The sequence below is a fragment of the Lytechinus variegatus genome, chromosome 7, assembly GCF_018143015.1.
Source record: "Lytechinus variegatus isolate NC3 chromosome 7, Lvar_3.0, whole genome shotgun sequence".
NCBI lineage: Eukaryota > Metazoa > Echinodermata > Echinoidea > Temnopleuroida > Toxopneustidae > Lytechinus > Lytechinus variegatus.
Genome location: NC_054746.1, coordinates 42,214,289 through 42,227,692, shown reverse-complemented (window position 1 = coordinate 42,227,692; position 13,404 = coordinate 42,214,289). Strand labels below are relative to the sequence as shown.

At 33.9% G+C, this 13,404-nt stretch overlaps 1 protein-coding gene across 3 annotated transcripts; it reads left to right on the top strand.

Annotated features, from left to right (window-relative positions):
* Window positions 1–70: 70 nt before the first annotated feature.
* LOC121419347 (V-type proton ATPase subunit D-like) lies at window positions 71–13,022 on the top strand. Of its 3 annotated transcripts, none has more exons than XR_005970580.1 (7): window positions 71–254; window positions 4,719–4,836; window positions 6,447–6,526; window positions 6,940–7,052; window positions 7,913–8,083; window positions 8,645–11,229; window positions 11,299–13,022. XR_005970580.1 is itself a non-coding variant. In XM_041613769.1 (6 exons), the coding sequence occupies exons 1-6, from the start codon at window positions 217–219 to the stop codon at window positions 8,866–8,868; spliced, it is 744 nt and encodes a 247-aa protein (XP_041469703.1). In that variant the 5' UTR covers window positions 71–216; the 3' UTR covers window positions 8,869–13,022. The 3 variants fall into 3 exon arrangements, 1 of the variants encoding a protein (XP_041469703.1); XR_005970581.1 differs by having other exon boundaries at window positions 11,276–13,022; XM_041613769.1 differs by having other exon boundaries at window positions 8,645–13,022.
* Window positions 13,023–13,404: the final 382 nt, after the last annotated feature.

Genomic DNA, 13,404 nt, shown 5'->3' with positions numbered 1-13,404 from the left:
TAGACTGCGCTAGTATACTATAGGGGGGGGGGGGGGGTACCTGTACGGTATCGGTACCGTATGCATATCATGCATGCGCACGTCACGCGACAGCGGACTCGTCGAATCGTCGTGTTTGGATGGGATTAATGAAATCTGCGTGTTGCTTTGAATTTGACGGATCTGGAACATAGATTTCCCAATTGAAACTACGAGAGACAGTGGAGAAGGAGCAAGATGTCGAAAGATAAAATAGCTGTGTTTCCATCTCGCATGTGAGTTCATATTTTTGCCAGAGTAGGCCCTGGCCTGGGCCTATAACAATTAGCATTTGCGAGGTGAAGTCCTCTAGGTTAACAACCAATGTGGCATAAACTGGCGATACAGCTCGCGTGCAATTCGAACTACATTATCAGATAATCGTGATTTCATTGTTCAATTTGTGTGCATGAGAATCGCATTAGATTGTGATGTATCTGGCCATGAGGTCAACTAGGCCTAGTAGTGTCGAGTAGTGTGAAAGAGGCGGGGATGGTGAGCATTTCTGACTGAGTTTCTACACACCCATTTTAACTCGAATTTCTTTTCGTTTTTTTACAATAATAATTTTGGTGGCATTTTCATGCTTTCTGACTCTGGCATGTCTGGAGAGACAAAAAAAGATCTGGGGTCATGCTTAGACTTAATACTAATAGTAATACTAATAGACTGACTTGACACTGGGTCTGACTTAACCCAGGGAACTCCCGCCCGCTACGCGGGCAGGCGCGGGAGCCCAGGACCTTACGTGTAATTCCATACTCAGCTGACTAGTGTGAAGTATGGTCAAAATAATTCTCCGAATAAATAGTTAAAACAGAAATCAAGCACTTACCACGATTATATGGATGAAGATCTAACGAGTGGCAGTTTCCTGACATCTGGGCACAAACTGGAACCTCAAAAAACAAAAAGTTCTCCTACCCCTGTCTCGATCGGCCATTTTTGTTATGAATCGTAACAAAATGGCTGATCGAGACTGGGGTAGAAGGAGAGAACTTTTCGTTTTTTTGAGGTTCCAGTTTAACTATTTCTCATTCATAACCAATAATTGTGTCACTAAGTTTCAAGTACATCTACAATATAAACAAAAAACACATCAATCAATCATAAATATCCATAACATAATCCACAATCATCAGAATAATATTACAATAAAACAAAGCATAAAGAATTGTTTAATAATTTGTATCAGCAATATCATGAATAAGATTATGAAACACTTCTTTCGTAACCTCGTTGGCTGGACATATATAACTTTTGGCAGTAAAGCTAAAACAAATTACAAAGAAGAGGAGCTGTGAACGAAGGTCTTCTAGGTCAAATAACAGCAAAATTACAAAATCAAGAACATTGTTATTTTGGGTTGTCATGGCACTTTGCGCACATTTATATCATGAAAAAAAAATCAAGAAAATATGTTTTTTACATATTACTATACTGAATTGGCACGTAAGACCAGAGAAAGTGTTGGAAAATACAGAGTACTATTATACACAAGAATTATGATGCAATTCGTTCAATTAACAATTTCAATAATGTTCAAATAAGGAATTATCTTTTATTGTCGAAAGAATCAGTGGTAAAAAGACTTAAAGCTAATTAGCACAGTGCGTAGACAATTAGGTAAAAACGCGCATCCGCAAGGGGCGCGGGAAACTTCCAAAATGAAATCGGAGGCAGCCACACTCCCACCCAAAAATCTTCTTTTATTTTTGAAAAATATTTCTATGCATAGATATATACATATCCAGAATATGAATAAAAAACACATTAAAGTACAATCAATAAAAACAAATAACAATTACCATAAATATCAGGTAAAAAATCTATTACACAAGTCACTCAAAGATAGGCAAATAAAAAGGGTTGTACACATAAATATGCATATAATATATATGTACAACAACGACAGACAAAATGATATCAGTGAAAGAGTCAAAGGGGTAAAATTAGTCGGAGTCAGGGACCAAGGAGATCAGCTTGTGGACAGGTCTTTCAAGTACAGTTCTCTTGTGGAGAGGTTTTCCATTCTTGTCTTAATTTGGAGTTGCCTTTAGAAGTTTAACTCTATGAACGAAGCCACCATCGCTTACGAATGTCTGAACAACCTTGGCTATACTCCAGTGTGTTCTACAAAGACCACCGTCTTGTAGCATGAATAGGTCATTTACCTCGGTGTTTCGCTGTGGTTTTGGCCAAGTCTTCTTGGTTTCGATGCAAGCAGAAAGTTTTGATCAACTGTCATGGAAAGTTTTTTTTGAAGTATTTGTTAGAATTAATTTAGAGATATGTATTACCTATGGAAAAAGGGTTTGCCATTTTCTTGTTTATTCATTGGCAGGAAAGAATGCTATGCCTGTTTGATATTTTTGTGTAAATGTATAACAAAAGTTGCAATGATAGATGGAACCATTTTATGAATAGAGAAATCATGATTTTGTATTGTATTACACTAGATGTAAAAACTGAAATGTATATTGTGTTTGGTTAATTGCTGATTTCTGTGTAACATTACAATTTATTTCTATTTTTCATATGCCACCCTAATATTTTCATTTGTGCGGCAATTCCCCCCCCCCCCCGGATCGACGCCTCTACTGTCAGGACATCTAGCCTTTCTTTAAGGAAAGGCTAGGACAGTGTATAAAACACTTTTGCCTGTGTTACTTGTACAGTCATAGTAGACTCGTTTCTGACCAGTTTCTACATGTTACTGTCATGGAAAATGTAAAAGGTTCACTAACCTTCCTTATAGGACAAGTCCACCCCAGTAAAAAATTAATTTGAATAAAAAGTAAAAAAATCCAACAAGCATAACACTGAAAATTTCATCCAATCGGATGTAAAATAAGAAAGTTTTAAAGTTTGGCTTAATTTCACAAAACAGTTATGCTGCATATGCACATCCTGGTTGGTATGCAAATGAGGAGACTGATGATATCATCCACTCACTACTTCTTTTGTATTTTATTATATGAAATATCCTAATTTTATCCTCATTGTCAAGTGAAGCAGTGATTAATTTCTCCCTGAACATGTGGAATTAGCATTGTTTAATAATATGATTCAGTCAAGTCAGTCCCTTTGGTCAAACCTGTAAAAAATGAAATATTGTATAATTCAAACAATAAAAAAACAAACGAAATAGACAGTGATGGACATCATCGACTGACTCGTTTGCATGTCACAGAGTTGTGCATATCAATGTTGTGTGAAATATAAGCGAAAGTTAAAAATATCATAGCTTTCTTATTTTACAACTGATTTTGATTTTCAGTGATATGCTAGTTTGATTTTTCTCTATTTATTCAAATCGATATTCTACTGGGGTGGCCTTAACCTTTAATATAATTCAAATATTATTTTTGTAGTGCTCACTTCAGGGCTCCGTAACACAAAGGTTTGCGATGGATTGCAAATATGAAAGAACCACACTGATTGGTCCCTGGTCAGTATTTTAACTCTTCATGCGTTCACCTGTAAACCTCCTGTGTGTTGCATTATTTTAGCAGTGATCCCCTCTACACAGTATAATACACTCTGTTTTTTAGAGTGCCATAACTTTTTATCTGATCATTTTGAAAGAAAATGTTGTGTAGCAAACTTGTAGAGTGTTTCCTGGGCTTTCTTATCGTATATAAATTAATTGGATAAATTATGGAAAAATGTATAGTAAATTACATTTTCTAAATGCTTTCTCCTAATACTTCCAACAAAATTTAGCCCCCTTTTACTTTTGTTCTTGTGTAAGTGGTATGATTTTTATTTATCCACTTGGACTGTTCATTACATAAGCTTTGTATTGATACCAAAATCATGATAATCTGATAAAAGTAGCCCATATATAGTGGAAAATAAAAGAGAGTAAATTTTTGCCTGGTCAAGGTACTGTACTCTATTGAAAGGGTCTCATTCACATTCGTGCCATGAGTCACAGACTCCTAACAATATACCTGGCCATGGTATTGTTTGTGAGGAGGGTTTTATTGATTTTCTTCTCTCCTTTTTCAATGAACTTCCTGGCTGTGATCAGGATGTATTGATTTTTTGGGGGTGGCATGAAATTGTTTGGAAAATAAACGTGATATAAGTACTAATTTTCAAGGAAAACTCAACGATTCTGTAATTTTAAACTGCGATAATCCGTCGAATGCTTAACTAATGTCGCACACGCGATCGATCGGTACACATGTGCGGTAAAATACACAAACGCCAGGCTATACATTGTAGCTAGGCACGCTCCGGGGCATGCAATTGTTTCAAAAACAATGGGACAGGGGACGTCTATGGGAAATGTGTGGTTGTGCAAAAAATGCGAACGAAACCCGCCTACGGATGTGCAATAATGCGAACGTAACGCATGAAGAGTTAAACCAAATGCGTGTGTAACATTGATATTGATTGGTCAGTTCATTTAGCGATTGATTGCTAATCTTTGTGTTACGGAGCCCTGATTGTCCAATGGGCTGAGAAGCCATCTTCTTTACAGTTAAAAACATGTTTGTTATTAATCCTCCCCAAAACCCTCTCACACCTAAGAGTGAACCTCTGTCTCTGAGTTTCCGACAGATTGAATTTTCCAACTATTTTGCAAATTGACCTCGAGAGTAGAGAGAGACCATGTAGGATTCATCCCTTGTTTTATTGTTTTTACCCTGTTTTGATTTGTCTTCATTATTGTTTTATGTGTACACAAGGGCCTTGACCACCATGAAGATTAGACTGAAAGGTGCACAGAAGGGTCACAGTCTTCTGAAGAAAAAGGCAGATGCGCTCACTCTGAGGTTCAGACAAATCCTTGGAAAAATTATTGAGGTGAGACTTGTAATTAAGCATGAGACATTGTGAGATGCCACTTAATCCAAGTTTCGGAATTTATGCATAGGTTCAAAGTTTGAGCCCTGGGTCATGTTTTTCGAATGTCAAAGTTAAATTTCGGTCGAGTTAGATCTTTATTTGAAATATGTCTGTAAAAAAAATAATTTATTATACAGGGATGGTATTCTGAGATGAAATATTTATCTCAGATAAAAATAACCACTGCAATGCGGTGCACCCATGTCACTTTAAAGAAAAATAAAATAAACTTTAAAGAGGGTTATGACTACTTTATCTCCGGGACGTTCATTTCATCAATATTTCTAGGTGAATTAGCTCCAAATATTTAAATGAAACGATATACTGTAGTTATTGAAAGTAAAACCTTGACATTATTTCCATGTTGTATTTTTTCCTTCTCTCTATCTCTCTCTTTCAATCTGTTTCCCCTTCCTTTCCTCTCTTCCCTTTCTTTACTTGCCTCTCTACATGTATGTCTCATTTTTTTCTATCCAGTTGACTTCTTTCTTTTGCTTTGACATGCTTTTTTCCATCCTTTCTCCTCAGTTATCTCTCTTTACTCGTTTTTCATTCTGTCGTATGAGTAATTATTTTGCTAATATTGTGTTGCAATATATGTTTATTAATATTCCTTCAATGTTAAATATTTGTTAATTTATAATTCATTAGTGTTTTTTATTTATGTATTTCATCATGTTATAATGTACTGCTAGTGGAAGACACATTTCTATGTTTTTTAATACGGACCAATAAATATCTGAATCTGAAACCCTTGTTATGGTAATGACCCACTGAAGTACACACTTCTCAACCATTCTTATTTTTTGAGCTCTTTTGATGAGATATTCCTATTTTTCTTGTTGACATTAAATCTGTGCAATCCTATGGGAAATCCTGTTTTTTCTGATTTTCATCAAAATCATCCCTATTTTCCATTTACATCTACATGTAGGTTGGCAGTAGTTTCCTTTTGTTTGATTCGGATTGTATCTCTGTTGAATCTAATACAATATTAATTATAATTGAAATCCATGGTTAGTTTATGACAAAGAACTGTTATAATATTTAACCTTTCTAGTGCAATATAAGAATGTTCCATCTGATGTGGTATATATTTATCATGGTTGGACTGATAATATGAATGATGTATACATGTACTTGAGTAATGCAGGAAGTCTGACTGGAATCAGAACAAAAATACAGAGGAAGTAGAGATCCAGTTGAGAGAGGAAACTCACTGTCATTCCAATGTATCAAGCATACCTCATATATTGACCAAACGGGAGAGCTTGGATGGCAGATATAGTGAGAGAGATGGGGGAAGAGACGGGGAGAGAAGGGGGAGGGTGTTAGTAGATGTACAACATGTAGTAACATAAATTGGGTGCCATGGGAAATTGATATACCTGTATAGACGGGTAGCTACATGTAACTAGAAAACTAGCTATACTTAGAAAGGGAGATGGCTGCTCTGGTTAAAGATTCTTGCAAGAGGACATATTTTATGTGAACCTCTCGGTATAAAATTATATGATATGATTTCTTAATCTCTCTAATGTATTTCTATAATTTCCCTATCTTTACAGAACAAAACATTAATGGGAGAAGCAATGAAGCTTGCTTCTCTGTCTCTTGCAGAAGCAAAGTTTGCAATGGGAGACATAAGGTAGTATTGAACTTTTGTTAGTAGCTTTGACACACAAGGTTTTTATATCATTTTCAACTGTATCATCTTAAAAAATCTTTCTGTGTCAGAATTTAATATGGTGTTTAAAATCAGGAACACATGATAAATATTTTTTATATTTGGTGAGCAGAAATCCATTCATGGCAATACACTCATCAATTCATTTATCTAAGATATCCCTACTACATGTATATAAAATAATAATACATTTTGTGATGTGTATTTGTATATTTTTCTTTTCACTCATGAGCTTATTTCATATACCATTCTTTTTATTTCTTGATGACCATTAAGGTTGAGGAAATTCTTTCATAATTACTAGGTGAGTAACTGAGTATATTATAATTGATGTCGTTTGAAATATCATTGTTCTGTTTGTGTGTTATTTTCAGTCACAATGTTCTTCAGAATGTAACTAAAGCACAGACGAAAGTTAGATCAAAGAGAGAGAATGTAGCTGGAGTCAATCTACCTGTCTTTGAACATTACACAGATGGAGCAGACAGTAAGTATTGGCAAAATAATGTTAATGTACATGTAAACTTGCAGAGGTTGAAGTTCCATGAGACAAATATTCATCGAAGTTGAAACGATTTAAGACCAGGCTATTCAAAACATTTACGTGTTGTATACCTCATCTAATTCGAATTTCTCCTAGTTAAACAGATTTCTATGCCCCCCCATTCACTGACTTCAGAAAAATTATCTGTATTCATCATTGAGAAGTATAAGTGAAATTGTTACTTTGTGACCAAGTCTTCAAATTCTGATACAAAAGTTTTAGATTAATTTTTTTTTCATTTTCTATAAAGGTGTATCGCGAGGGGAATGTGAACTGAATTCTTGAGAGTTGTTGGAGTTAGTTGGACACAGTAAATCTCTTACTATAGTATAAACCAATATGCTATAGGTTATTCCTTTTTATAAGACAATTGAAAATATATTGTGAAGTTTGGTTTGAAAAATATGATGGGCATTTTATATTTATTGAATAAGAGTCCAATGCTTTGAACCATATTTTTTTTTCTTAGCAAATATTATGGTATGAGTGTTGTTAATATAAGCAGTAACTTATTTATCATTTCACTAGGCATATATGATAAGGTAACATTATCTAAATAATACAGCCTGGATATTGATCCATGAAAATTGGTTTTGGGCTTCAAAAATTTCCTGTAGAACAAAGCTGCTTGTCACACAGAACTTTAAATGCAAGTGGAATGTTAATAGGTTACATGTCCCATCAATAAGGCTCATACATATGTTTCTATTAATTTCAGAAATTTGCATTCCTTCTGTTAATCTCACTTCTCTGCTGGGACAATGTTTGTTCAACATACATATAATTCATGGTTTACTTTGTAGCTTATGAACTGACTGGTCTTTCACGTGGAGGGCAGCAGATTGACAGACTAAAGAAAAACTATGCCAAAGCTATTGAGCTCCTCGTTGAGTTAGCCTCTCTCCAGACCTCCTTCATTACTCTTGATGAAGTGATCAAAATCACCAACAGACGTGTTAATGCCATCGAACATGGTAAGTACATTATACATTGTAAAACCAATCCGATATGTTTTATGTGCGATAAAAACAATATAATTTGTTAAATTAGTATTTCTTTGTTTCATTGTTGTTGGCTTGTTGCTTTTTACATTCCAATTATCTTGGTTGGAGGTCCATATTGTAGTCTCTTGCTGCACTTGAACTTTGGTCTAAATTGTTCACTATGGCAAGTCAATTATGACCAAATGGTAGATCGCTGTTTATGAGCACATTTGACATTTAAGTTATTCAAACTGTTATAAGAATGATGATGATAATCCCAGTACTCCCATTTTAGACAAATATATAAATGGTTTTTTTCATTTCCAGTTGACCCAGACTTAGACCACATGTAGCATGTAAGTCCCGAGTTAAGAATACAGGCCACAAAGATGACATGATAATTGATGTATATTTGTATTTGAATGAAGTGAAGTTGAGCTCCACCCCCCACTCCACCAAAAAGTGATGTTTTCATGCTATTTCAGCACTACTGTAGATTAATTGTAAGAGACATTTATCTTACATTGGTCTGTCCTTGTATCCCTCATACAGTCATCATTCCACGTATAGAAAACACCATCTCCTACATCACTACTGAACTTGATGAACGAGAGAGGGAAGAGTTTTATCGTTTGAAGAAGATCCAAGAAAAGAAGAAGAAGATAAAGGCCAAGGAGGAAGCATTAAGAAAGAGCAGACAAGCGCAGGGAGACTATGGGGATTCCAGGAATTTGATAGATGATGATGTAGATGAAGATTTATTGTTTGACTCATAGTGCAATAATAGGAAAAGATGTAGAGGGAGAAATTTAGTAAAGAAATATATTATATCTATTTACATTTGGAGGTATTGTATGTTGGTTATGAGATATTTTCTTTTTAAAATGACAATGATTAGGAATGTTATGGGTTACTGAGATAAAGATGTCTTCTTTTTTTTAATTCATTTAATGCAAAAACTTTAATATTTTGTGTATAATATATTATATTGTATGTTATCTTATTTGACAGTTCATTTGAGTAAATATCAAATCAATAGTAGTCATGTGATGTTCATTTGTTTACAGCCAGAATGTTATCCAAACCTGAAACCCAGTACTTGAATACTTAACCAAATACAATCTAATACATTGTATAGTTAGGATAATAACTATGTTTTGTTCAGAATTCTAAGTATCATGAGAGTTCATATTATGTGTGTTAAATAAGTGGTACCTGTTGGCTCATTTAGCCTAAAAGGGTTACTTCAGGCTAAAAATTATGTTATCTGAACAGCAACAGTAAAATTAAATGAACAAAATTATGAATATTTTTATCAAAGTTAGTAGGGGGAAAACAATGTCATGACTTAATGACAATCAAAATGTTGCATTATTTTGGCAAAACAATTCTATAACATCCTCATAAGGCTCATAAATATACAACGAGCGAGCTGATATTTTCAATTTCAGTGTTTGGAAATATTTTTTTTTGGCCTCTGAGAATGTAACATTGGATTGACTGCTGATTTTCTGTGTAAGGTAATAATTTTCTTTTTACACACATTATGAAATGAAGTAAGAAAAGGGAAAGTGGAGGACATGACATCATCATCCCAATTTTTCTTATATTAGGTATCATTATTATTTTCAGACTGATGTATCCCTTTAAATACTGTACTGAACAACTCTTCTACCATCCCAACTAGTGCATTCACGACAACATGCATAAAATTGTTTTCACAAATTATTGGCAGACTTAAAATTAGTAACTTCTTTATAAATTTATATCAGATTTATCAGAATTTGCTGCCATTTTCAGTGTTTTGCTCATATGATTTTTCTATATATTTATATTAGGTATCATTATTTTCAGACTGAAGTATCCCTTTAAATACTGAACTGAACAACTCTTCTACCACAGTGTATCATCTGAATAGTATGGTTTGTTGTGCTGGATGATTTGATTGATTTACTGACCTTTCTGGCCACTTATTCATCCATGTTCTTAAGATAAAGATACTTCCATGTATTCCTTTACCCTGAGTTATCTATTTTAACAAGATAAAAATGACTAGGTGACATACTTACTGTATGCCATCCCTATTTTGTCAGTATGGAATCTCAATCAAATTGGGGCTATGTGTGAAGGGAGGGGGGGGGGTCACTTAGGTCACTTAAAGGAAATTGTGAAGTTTTTCTGCTCGTGGTATGTTTAGGAATACCTTACCTTCTTTTGAATTTGCCACTTCTTTCTTTTTACATTCCAATACCGGGGAGAGTGTAGAGGTAATGCCTTTCTAAAAGGGGGGAAAAATCCTTTCATGGCAACTATTGTATGATTGGTTTCATTTAACAACAAGCATAATTTTCAAATATATTGCAGGTTGTGTTAATGCAAAAGTGAGACAAGGTTTTGGCAAAACAAGTGATCACGTGTAAGTTGTAAACATGTATCGTGCATTTAAATGTTATCATCGTATGCTTGTTTTATTTAGTGTAATTATTGCAATGTTCAGTACTGGATATTCAAATTGCAAGGGTGTCATAAAACTGTCTTCAGTTGTGTAAGTAAAAAGATTACATATGGTACCAAATATAAAGATCTAACAAATCATGTGAATGTATAGGTTTTTTTTCTTCTTGGTTAAAAGGAGAATTAAAACCTTGGAACAAGTTAGCTTGTATGAAAAAAAAATAATAAGATCGGTAAAAGTACAATGAGAAAATAATATGAAAGTTATGAGCACTTGAATTTCAAAATCACTAATGCTATGGAGATCCTCTCATTGGCAATATGTTTTTCCAGCATTCTAATATTAGAACAAACTGTCCATGATATATTTTATGAAACCTCTATTACATGGCCTCCCATGAAAAATATGCCTGATCTGTGGATAGACTTAATGAAATGACAAAATATGTAGAAAATAACTTGTAATAACAAGTTGCGACATCATTCATTTTGGTTGCATTGCCAATAGAAGGATGTCCACATCATAGTGATCTCAACATTCAACTGCTTATAACTTCTTTGTTTGTTCAGCTTTTCTCAAATTTTCATTGATTTGTGTCTTTGATTTTTCTATTTTCATTCAAGCTAACTTGTTCCTTGGGTTTGTTCTCCATATTAGATGGTCTTGTTTTTTATGGGCAGAGGTGACAAAAGTCAATGGGCAGAGGTGACAAAAGTCAATGGGCAGAGGAGACAAAAGTCAATGGGCAGAGGAGACAAAAGTCAATGGGCAGAGGAGACAAAAGTCAATTTAATGAAATAGTTCAAGTACATGGAAATAGATATCAAATCTAGAAACGGGTTCGAATCTTAAATTACTATATAATGAAGTTTTTCATGTAGTGACATACATGTATGAATTTTAATTGAATCAAGTTTGGTGCAATATTACATTTTGTCATTAGGATTACCGGTACTAAATTTTGTGAAATGATAAACTCTAAAAGGCACTTAATAGCCCTTTCCGATTTACAGTCATTTTGCTGGCTGAAGTGATAATTTGGCAAACCAAAATTCAGATGTGAAGGTGTTTGGGCAAAGAGTTGGTTCTGGTCTGACCAAGACAAAAAAGCTTTTTTGCTGGCACAATATTCCAAGGCCATGCATGCATGTATGTAGATACAGGTACATGGATAGTGGCAATATGTGTTTAGGCTGGACCAACAATTTCATGACCATTTGTCAGCCCAAATCTTGATACATGAACAGCTTGCTTCATGTAAATTCAACCAGCCAAAATTGCAAAATAGATAGGAAGGGGTTTAAGGTTTACTTTTGTCAGCCTTCATGGAGAATTTGACACTATTCTGATGGGTATTGGATAATTGATGTCTGTTATCCAGGTTGGAATGAGTTTAATGAGCAGAATGAGCAGCATTCTATGATATTATTTCCCATCGTCACATGTGGAAATGCTGTATCTACTTTGCCTGACAAACAGCACCTGAAGCCAATTGCTCCAGAGATGTTACTAGAGTACAGGTATCTCGATTTCTTTTCTTAATGGCTGGTGTCAGCAACAGTTTTAGTATACTCTCCATGAAATCCAACAATGTATTTTACCTACATGTATCAATGAATACAAAATAATTTAGAGTCTGCTTTTGCTTTGAATATAAAGTGTTTATTACAATATATATATGAAAATACATAATTCTCATCATTTGTAATGCTTTTTGTGTTGTTCCATTAACAATAGAAAGTATAGCATAAACCTACAAAAAGAAAAAAAAAAAGAATTGCACTACTTGGGTTACTTCATTTTAATGAAAATTAAGCAATAAAATGGATACATGTACATATCTATAGTGATAAACCATAGTAATTGTGTCTTTCTGGCCTTTTGTAAGCCCCGCCTAAGCTTTGAGCAGTCAACAAATATTTCAGTCATATGAACACCAGTGGACATCAAGTGTACACACTCCTCATTTTATCTACTGGAATTCATGAAAAAGTTCTCATGTATTCACTAGTGCCCAAATAACATAGCATTTTACTTGGCAAATAAAAAAATTATGGAAAAAGCAAATAGATATTTGACAGGAATGCATATTCAGTATATAATTTGTAGGGTTACAAAGTTTTATCATTTAATGGCAAGCAAATTTGACTTAAGTTATCAACTTTTATTGACATCTCAGAAGGATTCCTCAGATATGGACAGGCAAATACTACTCTAACCATAATAGAAAAACCTAGGAAAACAATGATAGAGGGTTCATCGAGAATATGTGAGAAGAAAGAAAAACCCAAATGCAAATTATTAACCATAAACTGTAAAAAGTTGTGATTAATTTACACATCTATTATATTAAATTACGATTTAAATCAGATTTCTCACAAACATCATTTACATACAGCATTTTAAATAAGATATAAAAATATACCTAAGCAAATCGATTCTGCCATGAGACTTCTAATATCCAGAGCATATGAGGTAATTCATTCAAAAAGCAGTACTCAACTATTCCTGAAGCAAAGTATAAATAACATATGTGAATTTCAATATGAATTTCTAAAAGTAAGATATTTCACATCAAGTGCACTCCACCATACAATTTAAATGAGCTATAAAGAAAATCATATCAAATCAGGAAATTACAAATGGTAAAAAATTGAAAGAATATTACTTCCCAGAATATTACTGGGGTTGTAATACTGCAGTTTTTCTTCCAAAATAAAATTCAGGTATCAAGAGTGGAGGTTCTGATGACATTTTTTTTTTTTACTCAACATAATTTGCAGTATCAGACCATTTATCTAGCTTTGCAATGGAAATGTTTCCCAACAGCTAAGTTCTACAAGTTTGCAGTTCTGGA

Excerpts from the sequence above, each read along its gene's own strand:
- LOC121419347 (XM_041613769.1), top strand. The coding sequence starts at position 217 with ATGTCGAAAGATAAAATAGCTGTGTTTCCATCTCGCAT. Across the intron at positions 6,527-6,939 it reads TTTGCAATGGGAGACATAAG|TCACAATGTTCTTCAGAATG; the intron begins GTAGTATTGAAC and ends TGTTATTTTCAG. Across the intron at positions 8,084-8,644 it reads TGTTAATGCCATCGAACATG|TCATCATTCCACGTATAGAA; the intron begins GTAAGTACATTA and ends TCCCTCATACAG.